The following is an 18,171-nucleotide window of genomic DNA, read 5'->3' as shown; positions in this document are numbered from 1 at the left end:
ATGGATTTCTCTTTTGTTTTGTCCTTTTGCTTTTTTCATTGTATCTTTCTTGTTGCTAGTGCTAATAGCACTAATGGCATCTTCATCAAATTTTAATCCTTCTACTTGTTCTAGGCAATTTTTAATTTTTTTCCGTTTTGTCAGTATTTTCATCATAGTTCTCGTATAAGGCTGTGTTTGCTTTCTATTATTGTACTCAATACTTTGTGCTATTAAGTTATTCTCTGTTTTCTCTTTATGTTCCCTAGTCAGTGTCTCTTCTCTTATTCTGTTTTGAATTAGTCTTCTGTCAGTTCTTGAGTAAGTTCTTGAGTCAGTTCTTGAGTCAGTTCTAGTGTAGTTGTGTTTCTTCTTATCTTTCAATGTTAGAAATCAGTTCTTTTTTAGCAGTTTGTGTTCTTTCTGTAGTTTGATCTTGTTTTTTAGTCCTATGAATCTTCAGTCATTTAGAAATTTTCTTGTTTTATCTATATTTACGATGACTTGAAATTTGTTGGCTATGGAATCAATAATTCCGTGCTATCATTGACATATACTATACTCAAATGATTTATCTCCTACCCATCAATCCTTTTTGTCGATAACAAAGGGGACAAAGAATAGGGAAAAAGCTCCTTGAGAGCATTTGATAAGGGAGAAATGGATACTTTAAGAGAGTGCATCCGTGAATTATATGAGGAGAGAGTTTTCCAAATTCATTTGGTTGTGCATGACACCATCCATTGCTTGGAAAATTAGGACTTAATTTGGTTTATGCTTGATGTAAGCAACCTAGCATATTAGTTCCGTGTTTTTTACTTGGTATCATTTTTATCATTGATCTCTAATATTGCATGGGTTGTGGGGGAGCATACAACTAATTCATAAACTAGTTTGTCATCACCCAAAAGGGGAGAATGTTGAGGCATTATATTTAGTACATGTTTTTGGAAATTGGTAATTTAATATCTCCTACACTCATCCATGGCCAATGCTCAAAACATGAAAATCTAAGCTCTATGAGTCAGCTTTCATTAATTCATTTGATTCAAGAATCAGGTGAATCCGGGTTCAAGAGAGCAAGTTAGAGGGTAAACCGCCTGTTTTCGAGGTCGAACATTTATTCTCGACGTCGACTGAAAACGTTTTTGTTGGCCAAAATGGATCCCTTTGAGTGCAACGGTTATATCAAAAGTCGACTAACAACTTTCAGGGTCCACCATCTGAGTCCAACATCTAAAAAACACATCGGCTATATATATGGGACCTTGGGACCATGAAACAAGAATTCGCCGAGATCTCGGTAATATCTCGCTATCTTCAAAAGGCAAGACGAGATGGAAGGCAAAATGGAAAACTACAATGTTTCAGTCGAGATCTTGATTCGAACCTCTGTTCGACCGAGACTGAACCAAAAACCCCTTTTAAGTTATGCTTTAACTCCACTGAGACCAGTTGAGATCTCGACCGATCTCAGTGCTCTCGGTTGTCTCAACAGTGAAGCTCCAAGAAACTTGAAAAAATTGGTTTTGATCCCATTTTTCGACAGAAAATTCACCGGATTACGCAGAGATACGTCAACAATCATCGACAACACTTTTATGTATTATGTGGAAGAGTACGTGCAATGCTTCAGCAGCACTATGACATGGGAAACCTATGTGTCACATACAGAGGCTAACTTGCTTCGAAACTATGGCTTGGAATTATAGAGGTATATGTTAAGATTGATGAATTTTACACTTTCACATTTCTAATGCTTATTTAGGTAATTAAGTTGTTTACATTAATTGTATGCTTTGGTTGCTTTCTATTACTGATGCAGGTTCACCATAGAAATTGGCTTATTTCTTTAGAAATAGGCCTAGGGTTGGGTTATATACATGTTGGGCCTTTGTTCCCAAGGGTTTTCTATGTATTAGGCCACTTTAATGAGCCTAAACTAGGGGCACATAGGTTGCATACGGGATTAGCCCAATATTTAGTTTATTTTTATGTTTTTAAATTGAACCGGTTCAAATTGGTTGCATCCAATTGGTTCAATTTAAGTGATCATGTGACTTGGTTAAATGGTCATGTGACTTGATTAAGTAGTCATGTGACAACTTAAGTGGTCATGTGATATAAGTTGGGCTGGATTAGGACTCTATAAGTCCAGCCATGTTTTGAGTCTATTTCCTTTAGTATTCTAGTTTCCTAATCAGTTTAAGTTACCTAATAGGTTAGGGATAAGGTTAGGCCATTCCTTTTTAGTGTCTAAGTCTATTTTTTAGTCTTCTATATAAGTTTGTAAGGGAGGCCAGCATTGAATACGAATTTTGATTAATAAAAACTCAGTTTTATGCTTGCTGCCTTTGTTGCTGCCTTTGCTCCATCGTGAGTGTGCCTTGTGAGTAATATCAAGGTTGCCTTGTGAGTAATATCAAGGTGAAGGGATTGGTGGATCTCCAATCGACTCCTTGCATCGTGAAGATCGGGAGGGCTGCTACTTATCTCCTTGTATCTTGTAGATCGGGAGACCCCATTAATCATCTTCAAAGCTGTTGCTATTGAAGATCTCTTCAAATCCAGTAAGTTTGAATCTGAACTTTGTTTAAACCTTCTTCTTCTCACTCCTACCCTAACTAGGATTCCTCCATAACTTCAAATCTGTCCATTAGTTTCAAACCAAACTTTCAGCATACATCCCTTACATCATTATTGACAATCGATCACAGTTGCAGCCCAATCTGTCCATCAAAACCCTAATTCCAATTCTGCCCTAAATTGTAGAATTTCATAACTCATCCAAACCCTAACTTCTTTATACCAAAATAACCCCCTAGACTTGCCCATTAATACCCTATAAACCCCTTTCCCAAAATCCGCCCCTAAACCTTAGATCCTAAAAACACTCCATTTTTACAAGACCTCTAACCCGAAACCCTAGATTTCCAACTTCATCCAAATCAATCCAAACCTACACCAATAGACTCATAAAAACATGCACATCATTACCAAATAAAACCCTAGCATGAAACCCTAACCCTAACCCTAACCCTAATGCTGCCCTAATTAGCCTAAGCTGTCCCAATCGGCCAGCCTTGTTTGGTGATCCTATTACCCTGGTTCCTAGTGGGACTACTCCTACCTAGGACTACATTAATTACTAACTTATGTAGAATAGGGACTATTAGTAGTTTAGTACGTCGTAGCCTACCAACCTACGGTCCGAAGTCAAACTCCTATTTGGACTTTGATTTTGGAAAATGTGATAGTGTCATTGTGTTTAAATGGCCCAAAATAGGCTGTATACCAAGTTTCATGATCAAACTAGGTCAAAAACCCACTGAAACCATCAAATGAGTCCAAAAAAAAAAGTGCACCAACTTGCTGAGATCTCAGCCCAACTCGGTTTTATGGCTGGGCGAAACCAGTACCGAAACCGAGTACTCAAACCGTGCTTGGTACATCTCTCATCAAAACTCTTGCACATCTCTTAGTCTTGGGGTCAAGTAACTTTGAGAATCACTTTACATTGTGCCTACGTTTGTATATTTTTCCGGGGTTCGGAAACCCTATTCGATTGAAAGGTTGCCAAATCATTGCAAGATCTTGGCCTCCAAAGGAACACAAAATCTACTGCTGAGGCAAGATGCCTAATGAACCTAATGACCATGGCCCCAACTTTATACTACAACATTAAGGATAAATGAGCATGGAGAGAAGTACATTTTGGGAAGTTTCTCCATTGCAAGGATAAACGTTAAACACTTTTTATTATTATTCATTATTAGTATTTTATTATTATTTTACTTTACCAATATTAAGAATGAACTCCTTATCTGATAGATCTAAAATTTAACTAGTTTCTTCTCACAGACTGTATAATTGAATATTTGCATCTTTAACCTCCTTCAACTCAATTCCCAACATATCCTCCAGCACTAGCTTTGCAATCTGCACTTCAATGCCATGCTCAAAGAAATAAATGCTTGATGAATTACAATGTTTCTATATGAAACCTGAGAAAGTATAGCTCAATTTAAGCAAAAAATATAAAATATTAGACCTAACACAAATTTCATGGATCCCACTTCCAGAACCATTTGTATCCCTACCCATCCCTGTCCCATTGAGTAACCAACTCAAGGCAAAATAAAAGGTCAACCACAACATCAGTAACTTCCTTCCAAAGTTCAACGCCCATGATCATGTTTCTCTCTGCCAGTGACTTTTGCATTTTGAAACAATGGTAACAGTGCAACTAAATCACAGAAGTAGGCTTATTTTAGTAGAAAGAAGCCTTGGATTGGGTAACATATGTGTTGGGACTTTGGTCCAAGGGGATTTTGTTGTAATAGGCCACTTTAATGGGCCTGTAATATGGGTACAAGCTAGGACTACGAGATTAGTCAAGTAGGATTAGTTTAGAGTCTTCTTTATGTTACAAGTTAGCTAAGTCAAGTCCTAGAATCATTAGTTATTTGAGTCCAAATTTCGTAGTATGTTTATGTTCTGTTTTAGAGTCATAGTTTGAGTACGATTGTCAAATACTAGTCGGTCTTGACTATTCCAACTTGCGGTTTGAATTTCAAATCAATTTAAGAATATTAGAGTCAGTTTATGAATTCTACATATGCTTATAATGGCTTATGGCCTCAGACATGAATTTATGAATATAGCTTTTATTGTTAATGAATTTTTGCTGTTGTGGATGCAGTAATACGCTTGGTGATGCAGCTCCAAGCACAAGGAAGAAGAAGAAGCCTTGAATGGCAGATTTCATTGGAGCCGTTTTCCCATAGTTATTTTTTACAGCCTTTAAGAACTAATTCTGATTGGCTGGATTTTGTTTTAATTTGATAGGTTCATTAGGAATCTTTTAAGCTATGTTTAATTTATTAGTTTTATTCAGCTATACTTCCCCTCCACGATTTCTAATAAGAGGGTTGAATTGTTTTGTAATTAGAATCAGGTTTGGGATTGGATTATCAATCCTAATCTGAGTAGGATTTTGGCCTTAGCCTTGATTAATAAATAGCACCATCGTGGGAGGCTCCCCCACAGTTCAATTTTCAATTCTGCTTCTTAGCTTTGCTGCCTTTGCTGCTGATTGCTCCCTTTGTGAGTGTTTGCATCCTTGCGGATCTCCAGTTGGATAGGGTGGGTGGATCTCCCATGACACCTAGCATCATGAAGATCAGGAGGCCCTTCTCTGGATTGTGTTAGCTGCTGCCATTGGTGATACATCAAACCAGTAAGTTATATTTAAGTTCCAGCATACACCCTTCTTCTCTCATCCTCCAACCTAAACATCGATCCCTATCAGAGCCCCATCAGACCATAGAATCAACAGCCCCAGCCCTCCCATTAAACCTGAAAATTTCCCAGGAATACTCCATTGAAGCCATAGCTTGGTTTTCAAGCAACCTATTTCCAGCCACCTGATCCCCTTCAAACTCCAATCGAGTTCCCTAACCATTCCCCTCTAGGCTCGGGCCAAGTTTCAGCCCTCCATTCCTTCTCTAACCCACTCATCACCACACACCATTAAAACCCCAAAAACCCATATCGATAAACCAGTTCTGACCTAATTTTGCAGAATTTTCAAACCTATTGAAACTCTGATATTTTTACATATTATTAACCCCCTAGACCTGCCTATTAAACCATATAAGACTTACCTTCATTACCTCACCCTAACCCTAGTTTTAACTTAAATTACCCAATTCCACCCCAATAGGCTAACATTATCAGAGGTCCTGGTTCATTGGTTTCTAGTGGGACTCAATCCTATCTAGAACTACATTACTTGGTGGATTCCAAGTGAAGGCTAAGGTGGATTCTTGACTGGAAGAGTGCATTCTCTTCACAGAATTTGGTGGATTCCTTCTTCCTATCAATTTTATACAACTTCACAGGTCAGTTTTTTGACATATTCTTCACCCTATGGCACATCTCTTTTCACCCAATTTCTCGGTTTTCCCCTGTTCTGCAATCTGTTTGTACTAGTGTCTAGCTGGATTTTTCTGGTTTGGTATTAATCTACATTATTTGGTATCGGAGTTAATGATCCTACAGTAGAACTACATGCCTATATCAACCAGCTCATTGAGAGTTCAAAAGCTAGCTCAGAGGATTGATATCATTGAGCAACACCTAAGAGCCAATGCAACTGCTCCTAGAGCTGAGACTCCTGAAGAACCTAGGAAGGAAGAGGGTCAAGACAAGAAAATTCTACAGAGGAAAAGTGCACAGTTGCTAATCCAACAAAGTAAGAAGTGTTTAAAAATGATGAGTTGTTCCATTGTACACAAGATGAGATAGTGGCTGAGAAGGAATCAAAGGTGAATCAACTGAAAGCCATGAAAGTTAAAGTTGTTGTTTCCACTACTGAAGAGTTTATTGAGTTGGTGATGCCCCATTACTTAGACGAGAAGGATTCGAGAGTTGCTGATTTTAGTCTTTTTGTTCAAGAGAAGCCAGAACTTTATCTCCAAATGAAAGTTGATAATGTGGTGTTGATTCTTTGTTGGTTCAAAACTCAAGGATGAATTTTTCTTTTTTTAACAAGGGGAGAATTGATGCAGATAAATCACAGAAGTTGACTTATTGTAATGGAAATAAACCTTGAGTTGGTTACATATGTGTTAAGATTTTGGTCCAAGGGGCTTTTGTTGTAATAGACCACTTTAATGGGCTTATAATATGGGTAGAAGCTAGGACTATGAGATTAGTCAAGTAAGATTATTTAAAGTCTTCTTTATGTTAGGAGTTAGCTAAGTCAAGTCCTAGATTCGTAAGGAATTTGAATCCAGATTCCATTCTAAGTCTATGTTCTGTTTCAGAGTCCTAGTTTGAGTAGAAGTGTCGAATACTAGTCTGTTTTGAATATTCCAAGTAGTAGTTTGAACTTTGAAGTTCAAATCAGTTTAGAAATGTTAGATAGTCAATTTAAGAATTCTATATATATTTGTAGTGGCTATGGCCTCGGACACGAATTCATCAAATATAACTATCAGTTTTCCTGAAATTTTTCTGTTGTGGATTCAATAGTGTGAATGGTGGATTCCAAATTAAGGCTAAGGAGCATTCTTTAGTGGAATAGTGGGTTCTCTTCACAAGTTTTGGAGGATTCCAAACCAATGCAGGTGGATTCCTATCTTATTATCTCTTCTACCTTTCAATCTATTTTATTCAAGTTCACAGGTCAGATTTCTGTCAAATTCATCATCCTGTGGCACTTATGTTTTCACTCAATTTTCCATTTTGTTCCCTGTCCTCCTACCTGTTTGTACTAGTCTCTAGCTGGATTTTTCTGGTTCAAGATTAATTTCCATTAGGTAATCTCTCATATTCAGCAAGTCCAAACAACAGTGGATTCTCAAACAACTCACCTGTGGAGGTTGCATCGGCCACGTTTGAGCCCCATATGGAGACCCTGTAGGCGGTGATGGCATGCCTTGACCAGCTGAAAATGGTGGCGGTGGCTGAAAAGCAGCACCTGATGTAACAGTTACTGAAGGATAAGGTGTTGGCGGTGGTGGCTGAAAAGCAGCACCTGATGTAGCAGTTACTGAAGGATAAAGCGTTGGCGGTGGTGGCACCAGTTGCGAGGGTGGACCATGTGAAGCACTTCCCGCAGAACTCACAGGGTGAGGGCGAATGCTCGGAGGAACTTGTGGCACTCTGTCCGACAACCCAACTGACGGAGGCCCAACTAGAGGCTGCTGAGCACTACCACTGGGAGGGAAATATGGAGGCCCTGACGCAAACGCCGGCTGCCCATTGCTCATTGGACCCTGTACACTCGGTGTAATCGATGGTTGCACAACTGGGCCAGCCATCAGTGGCGAAGATGGTAAGGCAGCAGGTGATGGTGGCCTCAAGCCGAAAGGTGGAGGGCCTGAAGGCCTCACAGAGGCAGCATTTGGAGGACCAGTTGAAGGAGGAGCTGCTCTTTGGAAGCCAGCAGGAGGAGGCCCCGAGCGTGAAACAGGTGCAGACCCAGGAAATGGAGCCGAAGGAGGAGCAGAAGAGGCAGAAGCAGCAGCGAATGGCGGAGGAGCAAAGGGTGCTGGCCGAGGAACAGGTTGATTGGGCATTGAAGCTGGGCGATTTATTTGCAGATTCTGCATGCCAGCAGCTATGGAATCAGAGGAAGTTCTCTGCATATTGTAATTAGGTGGCGGAAAAGAAGGGTTGCCGCCAGGTCTTGGTACCCCGGAGGGTACAGGAGACGCCATAGAAGCTATATCACAAGTCGATCTCGATCCCTCGATCCAAAATCTTTATCTATTCCCTGAAAATCCAACAAAACACAACCAAAAGTCCCAAATCTGAGAGTGCCCAAGCCAATGCAATTGAATATTTCCACCAAATTTTACATAAACAAAAAAAATATTCTCCAATTCTATTTCAAATATGTTAAAAAAAAAAAACCATTGACAGATAGAATTGAATATAATTGAAAGAAAAGAGCTCGGAAGAATATGAATTCCGGATCACAGATTCGGAGATGGGTTCAGATATCTACCTGTCTACAAACAGCAATACCCGACAGTCACAGCTTCTGGAAGAATCAGATAAGTGATTTTACTTTCAGACAGAGATCGAATTGTTAGGGTTTTGGAGTGAGAGAAAACGAAGGATTTGAAGGTCTCCCCTTTCTCTCCCGGCGAAGATGGGTAGTATTAACGAGCAGAAAAAGGCTCTACAAACGTCTCTTAAACTTCGTAACTTTCGGTGAGATTTTGGTGTTTCCCTTGTTACTGCATAATCACGTTTGCTCTATGTCATGCTAGCCGCGCTGTACGTAAAATATAGACCGTCAGATATGTTCTTGGGTCGTAGGTGTAAATCTCGACGGCCTAGATTTCATGGGCCCACAAACCACTTCACCCAGTGGTTTTCATCCGTCTGATGAATGAATCTGTTTAATTGGAAACTGGCTCTTCCTCTTGGGATCATTTCTCTGGTTTGTATTCCTTACTTGGATGGGTGTTTGTGGTTCTCTTTGCACAGCTTCGAATTTATCATAGTCATCTTATTATCCTCAAGCCATGGAGTCCAGACATTCCAATGGACCAATTTTGTTTCACATATGTTCTCCTGTGGATACATTTACACATACTGCATAGGATGTTGTTCTATGATTATTGTTAGTAAATCAGATCAGAGCATGGAAGAAAAGAAAAAAAGAAGAGAAAGGAGATGTCGCAAGTTCCAAGAGAGGAGAGAACCTGCGGACAAAATTAGTGAATCTGTTGCAGGTCTGCTCCCTTATATATATATATATATAATAGAATGAAAAAGACACATAAAAGGACAAGTATGCCCTTACATAGTCGACCCTACTAAGGATAGAAATAAACATACTAAACAAAGACAGTTTTGCCCCTATAATAACAAATCTCAACACTCCCCCTCAAGCTGGAGCATATATATCACTCATGCTGAGCTTGCTACAATATGACCGAAACCCAAGAGCAAACAAGGGCTTGGTGAACACATTAGCAATTTGATCAGATGAGGATACAAAAGGAGTCTCAACAAGCTTCTTCAAGATGGTGCTCCAAACAAAGTGACAGTCCACCTTTATATGCTTGGTCCTCTCATGAAAGACCGGATGACTAGCAATATAGATGGCTGCCTGGTTGTCACAAAACATCTTCATAGGGGTTGGAATAGGAAACCCCATCTCAAGGAGAGACCTAATCCACATACTCCGCTTCAGCACTGGACCTGGAAATAGTGGTATGTTTCTTGTTTTGCCATGTAACCAGGTTTCCTCCAACAAAGATACAATACCCTGTAGTAGACCGATAGTCACTAGCCGAAGCTGCCCAATATACATCAGAAAAGGCAACAAGCTCCACATGTCTTTTTGGCCAATAAATCAGTCCCTTGCCAGGGGCTCCCTTCAAGTACCGAAGAACCCAAACTGCTACATCCCAATGACACTTACATGGGGATTGCATAAATTGGCTGAGAACCCCAACAGAATAGGATATATCTGGCCTAGTGACTGTCACATATAGCAACTTCCCAATCAGACTTCGGTAGGTGTGTACATCGTTAAGACACTCACCATCATCAGCCAAACTTGTGATTAGGATCCATAGAAATGTCCACTGGCATTGTAGCAAGCATACCAATTTCGGTCAGGAGATCTAAAACATATTTCCTTTGGGACAGGCTGATTCCCTTTTTACTTCGTATAACCTCAATCCCAAGGAAATAGTGAAGCTGACCCAAATCTTTAGTTTGAAAGTGCTTTTGTAAGTAACTTTTCACCTCCTTGATCCCACTCTCATCATTTCCTGTCACAATGATATCATCAACATAAACCATCAGAACCACCAACTTCTCTCCTTGGTGGCAAACAAACACAGAATGGTCTAAGAAGCACAATCAGTCACAATAGAACTAAACTTTTTGAACCATGCTCGGGGGGACAGTTTCAGCCCATAAAACGTCTTGTGTGACCTAGACACATGTCTGCTATCCTCCCCCTGAGCAACATACCTGGAGGTTGCTCCATATAGACCTCTTTAAGCAGGTCACCATAAAGGAAAGCATTTTTAATGTCCAACTGGTATAAAGGCCAATCAAAATTCACCGCACGTGCGATAATAAGACAAACAGAGTTCAGTCTAGCCATAGGAGAGAAGGTCTCAAAGCAATCAACACCATAGGTCTAAGTGTACCCCTTAGCAACCAGACGGGCTTTAAGCCGCTCAACAGACCCATCAGAATGATACTTTATAGTGTACACCCACTGACACTTAATTAGATCTTTACCAAGAGGTAAATCCACCAACTCCCATGTATGTCAAGTCAGCAAGGCATCCATTTCCACATCCATGGCATTCTTCCAAGTAGGGATAGTAAGAGCCTCAGTGTGAGTGCAATTCACAGTAGAAGAAGATAAGGCAGTAACAAGGCTATGAGGACAAGCAGGAAGATGGGACAAGAAGATAAATATCTCAATTGGATAGGCAACTAAAGACTTTTGAGTACATGAACGTTTACCTTTCCGAGTGGCAATTAGTAAGTCATCAGTATATGGATTAGCTAGAAGGGCAGAAGAAGTAGGTAAGGGTAGATCTCCACCAGAGGTTGAGGAAGGTACAGGAAGCGATGCAGACGGGCCAGGCTGATCTGAATGGAGCTGCCCAAAGTGCCTCTTACGCTGGTAGACCTGTAGTGGAGAAGACAAAGGCACAATGGCGGGAATAGGAGGAGGGTCAGACACAGCTAAGGGATCACTAGACACGGTAGGCTGATCCAAAAAAATAGGAGGTACCTCAAAGAAGGTGACATCAGCGCTAACAAATTGTTTCCTAGTAAGAGGATCATAACACCTATATCTCTTCTGGGTCCTAGAATAACCCAAGAAGATACACTTGGTTGACCGAGGGTCCAATTTATCACCATAGAGATGGTGATTGTGAACAAAACAAACACACCCAAAAACACAAGATGGCAAAGTAAAACTCGAAACATCTGAAAAAAACACAGAGAAAGGTGACGTGTTATCAAGAACAGATAATGGCATTCTGTTAATAAAAAAACAAGCAGTAAGCACTGCATCACACCAAAAATGTTTGGGCACTTGCATATGCAACATGAGGGTCCGGTCAACTTCAAGTAAGTGCCTTTTTTTATTTTTCTCTCCGCTACCCCATTTTGTTGAGGAGAATAGGAGCAACTAGTTTGATGAATTATTCCATTAGTAACACAAAAAGAGGATATCTTAGATTGAACAAATTCCAAAGCATTATCAAATCGAAAGACCTTTATTGAAGCATTAAATTGATTTTTTATTTCATTGCAAAAATTTGGAAACACAGTTAAAAATTCTGATTTATCCTTTCAAAGGTACAACCAAGCAGTTCCGGAATAATAATCCACAAAAGTCACAAAATAATGAAAATCATGTCTATTACTTACCTGACAAGGACCCCATACATCTGAATGCACTAATGAAAATAGACAATTACTACGGGGCAACGGACGAGAGGGATAAGTAACACGATGATGCTTACCCAACTCGCAACCCTCACACTCTAATTTATTTAAAATCTTAAACTGAGGAAAAACAATCTTTAATCTATATAAAGATAAATGGCCTAGCCTACAATGCCAACTAAAAGGGGACTCTCCACTAATAGTACTAGCCGTAGTTGAAGCAGAAGGGGCAGCACCATTCAGATAATAGAGCCCATCTCATTCACACCCTCCACCAATCCTCTTCCTCATGTGAAGATCCTGAAACACACAGTAAGAAGGAAAGAATGTCACAGAATAATTTAAATTCTTAGTAAGTTGACTCACAGAAAGAAGGCTTAAAGGAAATTGGGGAACACATAACACAGAGGAAAGGGAAATATTAGAATTAAGACAAACGGTACCAAGATCGGTAATGGGTGTGGAAGAACCGTTGGCCACAATAACAAGAGGGGTATGGGAGTTAGATGAAATAGAGCTAAAAATTGATGACTTACCAGTCATATGAACGAAAGCCCCTGAATCAATGATCCAGGGTGTGGAAGTGGAAAAAAAAGCAGCAGGTGTACCCACATGAGCCAGTGTGATAGCAGTAGTAAATGCCCCAGTTGTGGAAGTGGATGTCTCTAGACTCTTGATACGACGCAAGAGGTGCTGCATCTCATCACGGAGGTTGGTGAAGAATCTCCCACGGTTGAACCAACCTTAGCATCATTAGGAGTAACAAAATCAATACCATCTTCTGGAGCTGCATGATTGACCAAGTTTTGAGCCTATTCAGGTTTCCCATGCTTTGACCAGCAAGTATCAATAGTGTGATTTGTCTTCCCACAATAAAAACATAACCGGGCTGCTTTATCACCATGTTGTCCACCAGAATTTTGACCACCAAAACCACGTCCTCCCCTTGAACCACGGCCTCTAGTAGTAGTAGTAAAAGCTGAATTCTCCTTAGGGTTGGTTTCAGGTTTGGAACTAGGAGATACGATGAATTGGAGTCGAGAGAAGGTGTCATTCAATGTGGGGACAGATTCACCAACAAGAAGATGTCCCTTTACATCCTTGAGGCTAGGATTCAACCCAGCCAGAAATTTAGAGACAAAAAATTCATTCCTTTGGCTCTTGAACTTCTCAATATCAGTGGTAAGTGGCTGGAACACATTGAGTTCTTCAATCATGCCCTGAAAAGCACTGTAATAATCTTGGAGGGATTTGTCTGACTGCTGAATAGAGCTAAAAAATTTGGGTCATACTCTTCTCTTGAGAGTATGGTTCCTTGAGGTCATCCCACACCCCATTAACCGTGGTATGGAACATTACATTGGCAGCAATATCTGGCTCCATGCTGTTCCATAACCAAATAAATATGATAGCATTCTCCGTATTCCAGGTGTTGTAATCCTTGGAATCAGGTTCTGGAGGAGGAGAGGTAATGTAGTAAGCTTGTCCTTAGTTATAATGTAAACCTAGACAACTTGTGCCCACAATAAGTAATTAGAATTCCTCCTTCAACTTGATAGAGGTAATCTGAACATTGACGTTGTTAGAATTTTTCGAATCAACCATAGTAAGTATCCTTTACAAATCAATAAGGGCAGGCACCCAAGGCAACAATTGATTGTGAAGTAGGTAGAAGATAAGAAACCAGAAGCAACAACCAACACAAAATAGAGGAGGATATATATTCTTCAATAAAGGAAGTAGCACTAATTAGCAGCAAGTTCACACCAGAGGCACCAGCCCAAAAAAAATTAAATTCCAAGGTTTTAGTGGAAATCAATCTTAGGTTCCCAGAGAAGAATATAAAAACTTTTGATGAGGTAGCAAAAGCATCCAATTCAGAGTGCAAAGACCACACGCAACAACAAAATTGATGAGAAAGTAGGTCATAATCGCAGAACTCCAAGAAACCAACTTTCCAATGAAAGTCGATAGTTGTCAGGGTTTTGTCTCTGACATTGATTTCAGTATTCTTCAATAATGGTTGATGTAAAACTCCAAACAACCATGTATAGTAGATAAATAGAACAAAAAATCACTCCATTAATTGTCAAAATGAGTGGATTTAATCCATAGGTAGAACAGTTATAGGTGGCTGCACACCAAAAAATAAAAATCACAAAAGAAAGATTAGAAGAGAAACTTGGGCAATACTCTAATTTGATTAAAAGAGCTCTGATACCATGTCAGTAAATCAGATTCTAGTAATCAGATCAGAGCATGGAAGAAAAGAAGAAAAGAAGACAGAAAAAGAGAAGTGAAAGGAGATGTCGTAAGTTCTGAGAGAGGAGAGAACCTGCGAACAGAATTAGTGAATATGCTGCAGGTTTGCTCTCTTATATAAATATAATATAATGAAAAAGACACATAAAATGATAAGTATGCCCTTATATAGTCGACCCTACTAAGGACAGAAATAAACATACTAACAAAGATAATTTTACCCCTATAATAACAAATCTCAACAATTATAATATCATAACTTCAATATTTTCAAGGGAAGATAATTGGATTGATATTGAATGTCCAGAAGTTTCAGTCAGTTCCGCTAACCCACTGGCAACCCGCATTCTCATTCCCATCTCCAAGGAGATGGCTAGCACAATCCCAGTTGAAGATGGGTGACTCAGAGTTCACTAGAGTTACTCTATCTTACGAACACTCGTATCCTTTCATGGGGATTGCTTTTGAGGCTTTCTTTAACTTCGCAAACACTTAGGCACTACTTCCACTTCTGTGTGGTGACTTCCTTGATGAAGGAAGTTTTCTTGTAATAATCTTTTGGTTTGGCACCATTTTATTTTCCTTTGTATATAGGATCAACTCATAATAAAATGTCTTGCAAGACTTCACTGAAATAAAAATTGAGGCCTTACCATGATTTCAAGGATGAGGCTATGATGAGTTGAGCGAAGGTTGATGATAAGGACGCTCAGGGAAAGAAGAGTGATGAAGAAAAAAGTTCTGATATTCAGAGAAGTCCGAAAGTGGCTTCCAATTGCTCAGAAATTTTCAGCTATTTGGGGGGCTTGGATGGTGAGTAAAAACAATTTATCAAGAACTTGGTCAACTTTCGCATGAAAGAGGTCTTAGAGCTTTGAAGCGAATTACTGGCCATTGAGTCAGTGCAGTGCTATTTTTGTCAATGTATCATAGTCCAAAGTGAAGAAAGCCATATTGCCCAATAACAACTTTGACAAATTGGTGCAAGAGCTGGTAGATCATCCACTCTTCCCTAAAGCAGAGTAGGTTCACATTGAAAAGTTGTGTCCACCATGACAGTTTGTAAAAAGAAATGAATGAGATTGTTCGAACCTTATTTGTCCAAACTGTGTTTGATTAGGCCATAAAGGAGGTGATTGCCCTTTTTAGCCACACCCAAAATACATCTCTACACTTTCATACAAGGATCCATACCATGAAAGTTGTTTCCTCCCTAGGGCTATTATTCCACCCCGAAGGCTTATTCTTCTTGTAGAAGTTTATTCTATATATAATGCAATGTTTGGTGAAAATGCTACAACTCTCTCCATGATTTAGGTTTTTAGTTTTTCCAATGAGCATCTGAATTGTAACGACTCCAAACCAGACAGGGTATAAAGTATTGCGCTCACAGGAGCCGGTCAAAGATCGTCATTACTAAGTACTCACTTCATGACTTACATACAACATACACGTACACAGTGGAAGACTTGTAAACAAAAGTTGTGAAGTGTATTATAGAGCAAAATATTTCCAAGTACTGGTGGCTATAAAAAAAATAGGGTTAAATACATGTATCCCCCTGTAATGCACCCAATATTCCTCGTACCCCCCTAAGCTTCTGATAAGTCCACGTACCACCCCTGCTTTACCCCCTAATGCCAGGCAAGTCCAAATTGTTAAGTTTAGCCGTTAAGTGGTAAAAACTTGACCATTTTACCCTTTCTTCTATTTTTATAAATTTGAAAAGACCTAATTGCCCTCATTTATTTGTTCATAATATGAATAGACCTTTTTGCCCTAACCTATTTTGAAAAACCATTTTACCCTTTCCCTCCTTTCTTGAACGACCTCCCTCAACCCTAATCGCCCTTTCACTTTCACGATCGAACTCCCTGAACCAGCGGCACCCCCTTTCACGATCGAACTCCCTGAACTAGCGTCACCCCTTTCATCTTCCCCAATTTTTGAACTCGTGGGAGGCTTGGAGCTCCCCTTCATCTTCTCCGATCGTAGAACTCGTTGGAGATTGTGCGCTTCCCTTCATATTCTCCAATTGTTGAAGTCGTTGGAGACTGTAAGAATCTCTTAATCCCTAATTTTTTATTTTCTGAGTGTGTAAACCATGTTCCCAACCCCTTCATTTTGGTTGCCCCCAATGCTATCATTGCCGATTTTTCTTTTAATTTAGATAGGCTGGAAACCAATGTTAGAATCAGCTGTTTGTATTGGTGTCAGAGATAATATATGTTATAAGCCTGATTTTGCCTCGCAAGTTACAGGATCAGTAGAGGAAATTATCTGTGTTCGAGGAAATCAAGAGCTTGTTTGTACTGGTCTCAGAGATAATATATCTGTAGGCTTTTTAGCTTCAATGCTCTGATATGGCATCTCTCCAAGTCTCAACTATTTTATACAAGTAATCTGGTGTTCCTTTCACAAACAAGAAGATCAAATGCTACATGTTTTCTCGTTCCCTCCTCCATTTGTTTTCTTGTGTGAAACATCTTGAACTGTCAAAACATTAAGCCACCTCTCAGATTGGAGGTATCCCTTGGTTAAGCAATCATAACCATTTGATTAAGAGTCCAGGGCAGCAAATAAATGGAAACCACAATTCAAGTCAGCATATTGCTAAAACACTAAATTAACCAGCAATAGATGAAAGTAAATGAATCATATAATCACATAGCAGAAGACCATTTTAACAAGGTCCTGCCTTTAGAAATAGTGAAGGACCCTGACAAAGGACACAAAACTAGGGACCCTGACCATTTTATTCTCTGCTGGCAATTCAAGATCACAGCTAATTGGATCTTAATTCTTTCTCTTCCCAGCTAAGACCAGTCATTCTTGTCCAATGTAATTTGCAATACTTTCTCATGTGGTTCTAATCTATATAATCAAATCTATGATTTTAGTGCCTTGAAAAATCAAGGAGCATATGGAAACCATTTTATTGTGGATGATAATGTGGGATTCAATATCAGTAAGTGAACTGATTTATTTGTTCATGGTAGTAAATGTAATATGAAAATCTCATTAAAGTATTAATTGAAAGCTATCTAAAAGTTTGTTAGCTTAGGGAAATGGGTCATTGACACTTGTTTAGGATAGACAGAGAATCAGGTAGATGCCAAATGTAATGGTAATGCATTTAGTTATCAGTAATGAGGACTGAAAATATAGAAACATTGTTGTTTTATGGACTTTTATATGAATGTGATGTTAGCAATACGATTGGATATGGTTGGTACTTGTTAGATTTGATGAGACTTGTCAAGGCCTCTCCTAGGCGCCAAGGCCCTTCAGAATGGGCAAGGCCTACACTTGCTTAGTATTTTTGTAACTTGGCCCTTGTCAATATAACCTGAAGGTCCTAAACTAAACCTGTTTAAGGCCCGTAGGCCCCTGATTAGCTCCTTGGTACGTTGAAAACTTTTTTAGTATACATTATTTCTTCAGACTTTTGTGCTTGCCCTTCCTTTTTATTGCTTCAATTGAATCTTCGATGTAAATGTTTTAATGGAACAGGATTACATGTACATGTGCTTGGCAGCACTAAATCAGGGTTCTAAAATATGTAATTGTTTTGGCACCTTGAATCTCATAAGATGCCAACCTGGTGATTGTTCCCATTCTAGCTTTCATTTATTAGGTGCAGGACATCGTTTACTTTTAACTTAAGACATTGTGTGCATTTATAATCAATAATATGTAATTAAATCTTTTTTCTCGAGTGTTGTTTCCATGGACAACATCACCATGATATTGTACTTTGAATTTAATTTCATGTTATGTTCTAATTCCATGCTCTTTTGTTATCCAGTTTTCTCCAGAATGAAAGTTTACACAATACATTATCACCACAATGTAGAAATTTATAGTAAAATCATAGATGTGGAGAGGTTTGGGTATCTGGACATGATAGCTAACATCTACAATATAGTGTTGTCTCATATACCTAAAGGAAGGACTGTGGGATTCAATGTCAGA

The 18,171-nt window shown here is 39.3% G+C and overlaps 1 protein-coding gene across 3 annotated transcripts in view; it reads right to left on the bottom strand.

The window, feature by feature from the left end:
* The window catches only part of LOC122667513 (protein transport protein Sec24-like At4g32640), a 107,513-nt gene extending 98,921 nt beyond the window's left edge, over window positions 1–8,592 (bottom strand). For 2 of the 3 annotated variants that reach the window (XM_043863792.1, XM_043863794.1), the window contains exons 1-3: window positions 8,498–8,592; window positions 7,543–8,263; window positions 7,359–7,464 (exon numbers count right to left, since the gene is read on the bottom strand). In XM_043863792.1, the coding sequence (XP_043719727.1) occupies window positions 7,359–7,464; window positions 7,543–8,207 (771 nt within the window). In that variant the 5' untranslated portion in view covers window positions 8,208–8,263; window positions 8,498–8,592. Of the gene's footprint in view, window positions 1–7,358; window positions 7,465–7,542; window positions 8,339–8,497 lie in introns of those variants that run through there. The other variant, XM_043863793.1, reaches the window with a different exon arrangement.
* Window positions 8,593–18,171: the final 9,579 nt, after the last annotated feature.

Source organism: Telopea speciosissima, chromosome 7 (assembly GCF_018873765.1).
Source record: "Telopea speciosissima isolate NSW1024214 ecotype Mountain lineage chromosome 7, Tspe_v1, whole genome shotgun sequence".
Classification (NCBI taxonomy): Eukaryota; Viridiplantae; Streptophyta; class Magnoliopsida; order Proteales; family Proteaceae; genus Telopea; species Telopea speciosissima.
This window is presented reverse-complemented; position numbering and strand designations above follow the sequence as displayed.